General features: G+C 38.0%; 1 protein-coding gene across 1 annotated transcript; it reads left to right on the top strand.

Annotated features, from left to right (window-relative positions):
• Nucleotides 1-2,648: 2,648 nt before the first annotated feature.
• On the top strand, nt 2,649-3,650 carry LOC133764813 (GATOR1 complex protein NPRL2-like). Its single transcript, XM_062198483.1, has one exon. The coding sequence runs from the start codon at nt 2,669-2,671 to the stop codon at nt 3,632-3,634; it is 966 nt and encodes a 321-aa protein (XP_062054467.1). The 5' UTR covers nt 2,649-2,668; the 3' UTR covers nt 3,635-3,650.
• Nucleotides 3,651-5,583: the final 1,933 nt, after the last annotated feature.

Raw genomic sequence — 5,583 nt, 5'->3', positions numbered from 1 at the left:
TGTTATTGTGGTAGCTTACTCTTTTATATATATATATATATATATATATATATATATATATATATTGAAAGAAATATATGAAGTGGCATTATCTGAAAAATGTATTTTGAACTGAAATATTAATGCTTTTAGGGTGATCCAGGATGATCTTTTGGACTTTATGATGGCATTATGGTAAAATATACCATTTCTCAAATACAAAAAATGCACAATATTTCAGTTATGTCATGTCATCATTTTAAGCACATCCTAATTTCAACATATGTGACAATATATAAAACTTAGATTGGAAATATATTAGTTTGTATTGAAATGTCATGAAACCTTGAATAATAAGAATGCCAAATTTATGGGAATTTCAAGGGTCAGAATGTAAAGATGCAATTTTGTTACCCTTTCCCCAATCTTAGCTATAACCTTGGTTCTAACTACCTATTTTGTATTGTTTCCTTAAGTTTATATATAAGTATTTCATTAATATATTAACAAGCCATGTTTTTCTTTTCTCAGACTTTTCTCTATTCAGTGTTTAAGATAATTGCATGCTTATTTATTACACTCAAATTCTTTTAGCTGTCAAAACTAATTTATTTTAACTCTTTTAGTAATATTTCTCCAGCTTTTATTCTGTCACTATGCTAGTTGAGGTCATGATTTTCCATTTTTTCTGTGTGGTGTCATAGTAGCTTTTAAATGTTCTTTTTCCATTCTGCTTTCTAAAAAATAATTGCGTATTTCCCCAGTTTGGATATTTTTTAATGATTTGTACTAGAACAAAAGTTAAATTCCTTTAAACTGACATAGTTTTCTTTTATTCTGAGTTTTATATTTGTTCTACTTCATTGCTACATCAGGAAGTATGAACAGAGTGCATATATAATTTTTCTAATTTGCATTTGCTGGGATTTTGTGTTACTCCAATATTTAATTTACTCAATTTTCTTCACCAATATGGATATCCTCTCAGTTATATTAAGAAAGAGTAATACTTTGATCTATTTTAAGCAAGAAAGACATATTAAGGGACAGAGAATCCAGCATATATATTAATATTTTTACTTGCTACATTGGCTTCCCTTGGATATTCTTGGTCTTTACTGTACAACTGTCTATACTCTTTCATTCCTTGATCTTTCAAAACCCAGAAAGCAAACAATTCCATAGATATTTTCCTATCATTAATATTTAGTATTTATTTCTTATTATTAGTATTAGATATTAGTATTTGCTAAGACTCAGGGTAAGTATTAAAAAAGTGGAAGAGTTCAGGAATCTAAAGTTACATGTTACACGTGTAAAATACTCTGATGGTATAAGATTATATCATTTGTAAAGCAAATTGGGGTTTTAAGTAAATCCAGGATCTTGTGTACAGTACACCAGATTCTGTACTATCATCACCTGTATAAGATTTAAATGTACTTATTTTCTGTGTGTCTATGTGTCCAAATAACATTAATACATCTTATAAAATTATTTCATTAGTTTCTATTTTCTTAAAGATGCATTTTATTTATTTGAAAGACAGAGTTACAGAGAGAGGTAGAAACAGAGATATAGGTCTTCTATCTGCTGGTTCACTCCCCAGAAGGCTGCAATGGCCAGATGTGCCAATCTGTAGCCAGAAGCCAGGAGCTTCTACTTGCTCTTCTATATGGGTGCAGGGGCCCAAGGACTTGGGCCATATTCCACTGCTGTCCCAGGCCATAGCAGAGAGCTAGATTGGAAGAGGAGCAGCTGAGACTAGAACCGGTGCCCTTATGGGATGCCGGCACTTCAGGCCAGAGCATTAACCCACTGTACCACAGTGCAGGCCCCACTTCGTCAATTTCTTTAGTTTTTAAACATTTCCTTTTCACTTTTATGGAAGATGGAAAAATTGCTTTGTTATGTAAGTGAAAAGAGAATTCATTCATCAATTAAAGATAAAAATATTCAGAGATTGGTGTAATACTGTCATTTTTATGCATTTTAGATGACATTAATTCATTTTTTTATATTTTGTTTTGCTTAAAATTTCTGCATGTGTGAAATTACTTTTCTCTATAACACAAAATCCATTGTTGTTTATGTATGGAAAATGAGCTCTATACTGGCCACAACATGAGTTATTCTGGCAATGGGATACTTAGCTTTCCTGTTCTAAATATTCAAAAACTACAACTTTAGAAATAAGTGTATTTGTTTACTGTACAAATGTCTTTCCCACCATTTTGAAAAAAACCTTATCTTCCTTTGTTAAAGCTTTCTTAAAGCTACTGCTATCTACTGGAATTTACAATTGTGCATAATGCTGAACAACTAAAACTACTTATTTATTGGCTATGGCAGCTTTTCTTATAGGTAGTTTGCATATATTATGTGATTATTGATAAAGCATATATCTATATCTAACAACAGATATGTTCGTCTTTTTAAAAAGAGACTGACATCTTCTACTCTTCTCCAGGCTATAGCAGAGAGTTGGATCATTGGTGGAGCAGTCGGGAGTCAAATCAGTGCCCATGTGAGAAACCAGAACTGCAGGTGGTGGCTTTACCTGCTAAACCACAGTGCCAGCTCCATGTTAGTCATTTAAGAGTGCATTATGATGCTTACTTAGAAGTAAATGATTGAATAAATACTAATAATTTAGGAGTCATAGAACAAGCTCATCACTGTGACAGCCATGGAGAAGAAGCTGATTGGTTGCCCCGTGTGCATTGAGCACAAGAAGTACAGTCGCAATGCCCTCCTCTTCAACCTGGGCTTTGTGTGCGATGCCCAGGCCAAGACCTGTGCCCTGGAGCCCATCGTGAAAAAGCTGGCTGGCCACCTGACCACACTCGAGTTGGAGAGCAGTTTTGTGTCCACCGAGGAGAGCAAGCAGAAGCTGGTTCCCATCATGACCATCTTGCTGGAGGAGCTCAATGCCTCTGGCCGGTGCACTCTGCCCATTGATGAGTCCAACACCATCCACTTGAAGGTGATTGAGCAGCGGCCGGACCCCCCTGTGGACCAGGAGAATGACGTGCCTGTCTTTTCCAAAGACAAGGAAGACTTCTGTAACTCGCAGTGGGACCTCACCACACAACAGATTCTGCCCTACATAGACGGCTTCCGGCACGTCCAGAAGATCTTGGCTGACGCGGACGTGGAGCTCAACCTGGTGCGCCTCGCCATCCAGAACCTGCTGTACTATGGCGTTGTGACACTGGTGTCCATCCTGCAGTACTCCAATGTGTACTGCCCGACGCCCAAGGTCCAGCACCTGGTAGATGACAAGTCGCTGCAGGAGGCATGTCTATCCTATGTGACCAAGCAAGGGCACAAGAAGACCAGCCTGCGGGATGTGTTCCAGCTGTACTGCAGCCTGAGTCCTGGCACAACTGTGCGATACCTCATCGGCCGCCACCCCCAGCAGCTGCAGCGTGTCGATGAACGGAAGCTGATCCAGTTTGGGCTCATGAAGAACCTCATCTGGCGACTACAGAAGTATCCTGTGCGAGTGTCTCGCGATGAGCGAAGCCACCCGGCGTGGCTTTACACGGGTTGCCATAGCTACGACGAGATCTGCTGCAAGACAAGCATGAGTTACCATGAGTTGGATGAGCGGCTGGAAAATGACCCCAACATCATCATCTGCTGGAAGTGAGGCTGCTGGTGGCTGCGTGGGCACGGTGCTGAACCCTGCCTGGCGCCTGGGGCTAGACCAGTAGGTCAGTCCGTTACCATCTGATTGACCTGCAGTCCTGTCAATAAAGTCATCCATTTCAGCCTAAAAAAAATCTTGGAAGGATTTCAATCCAGCCATAATGTTTCACAACAATTGATATTCATTTTAACATAATTTAAAAATATCTTATTTATTATAAAGTCAGTAGTGAGAAAAATGAGACTATTCTGGCAAACATAGAAATTTGGTGTTAATCACAGCTTAAGGCCTATTGTTTAGATTATTTTTGTATTTTGTTTTAATGCTACTACTAATTCCTTGTGCTTAGTGGCTTAATAAGTGCCAGGAAATGTTCTAAAAATAATGTATGGGCATATGGACTATAGCATTGTATTATAGATGAGCAAACTTCTTTGCAAGGAATCAAGGAAATCTTGATCAATACATTTACATAAAGGGTAACAGTTTTTAATGACTTTCAGAATCACCATGATAGTGAAACTAATTATGAAACATAGTTGAAATAAAGTGTTCTATTATTCTGTTTTGGGAAGTTAATCATTAACAGGTTACTTTTAAAATATATTTATTTTATTTATTTGAAAAGCAGAATTACAGGGAGCAAGACACAGAAAGTAAGAAACACACATAGGAAGAGAGATATACCTTCCATCTAATGGTTCACAATCTAAATGGATGCAACAGACAGGGCTAGGCCTGGCTGAAGCCAGGAGACAGAAACTCAAACTGGGTGTCCCACACAGGTGGCATGGGCTCAAATATTTGGGCCATCTTCTGCCTTCCCAGATAAATTAGCAGGAAGCCTGATCAGAAGAGGAGCAACCAGCTCTCAAACTGGCACTGTGATATGGGATGCTTGCATGGCAAGTAGTGGATTAACTAGCTGAACCATAATGCCATCTCCACTAACATACTCTTTTTAATAAGATTTTTTCTATCTAATTGAAAAGCAGAATGGCAGGGATGGAGTGTGAATGAGGGAGGGAAATTGATCTTCCAACCATTGGTTCACTCCCAAATGGTTGTAACACTGGGGTTGTGTTAGGTGGAATCCAGGAGTCAGAAACTCGATAATACAAGTCACCCACAGCGTGGCAGTGCCCCAAGTACTTGAGTCATCTTCCACTGCTTTCCCAGGTACCTTAGAAAGGAGCCAGAATAAAAGTAAATCATCTGGGATTTGCAGGTGGTAGCTCATCCCACTGTCATAAATAAATTTTAGATTTATTTATTTGAAGACCAAGTGACTGAGAGGGATAGACAATATGAATAGATTCTCAACAATTTCTGGAGTTTAATTTTGAAATACATGACTTGTGGTTTGGGGCCATTGTTGTGGCTCAGCAGATAATGCAAAGGCATCTGATGCTGGCATAAAATGAGTGCCAGAGGCCAGCGGTTCCACTTCTGATCCAGCTTCCTGGACCTATGTGCTGGGATCCCTAAAAGTCATTTGAGAGACCTAGATGAAGCTACAAGCACTTTGCTTTGGCCTAGCTTAGACCAGGCCACTGAATCCATTTAGACAGTAAACCAATGGATAGAGGATCTCGTTCTCTCTCCCCCTCTCTCCTCTCCCCCTCTCTCTCTGTGACTCTTTTAAATATGTTCAATTTGATAAAAATTTTAAAAAGCTTCATTATTTATCTAAAATGCTTTTAAATGCACATTAATATCATCAGATATTAGAAATATCATTTTAAAATGTCTGATATCTTGGTATCAAACTCTTCTAAGTTAAATTTAATTTTATTGTTCATATGATTTTGGTAATTCTGTTCACAACAATTTGGTTAATCTATTGTCAAATTCAACTCATTCAGTTTGTCATAAAAGAATGAGTCACAAAGTAAATGAAGCACCAAACCTATCTAAAGTATGATATTAGAAAATATGCCACAGTACCA

The sequence above is a fragment of the Lepus europaeus genome, chromosome 7, assembly GCF_033115175.1.
Source record: "Lepus europaeus isolate LE1 chromosome 7, mLepTim1.pri, whole genome shotgun sequence".
NCBI classification, from domain to species: domain Eukaryota; kingdom Metazoa; phylum Chordata; class Mammalia; order Lagomorpha; family Leporidae; genus Lepus; species Lepus europaeus.
The sequence above is the reverse complement of the archived record's forward strand: the minus strand, read 5'-3'. Positions and strand labels throughout refer to the sequence as shown.

Excerpts from the sequence above, each read along its gene's own strand:
- LOC133764813 (XM_062198483.1), top strand. The coding sequence starts at position 2,669 with ATGGAGAAGAAGCTGATTGGTTGCCCCGTGTGCATTGAGCACAAGAAG.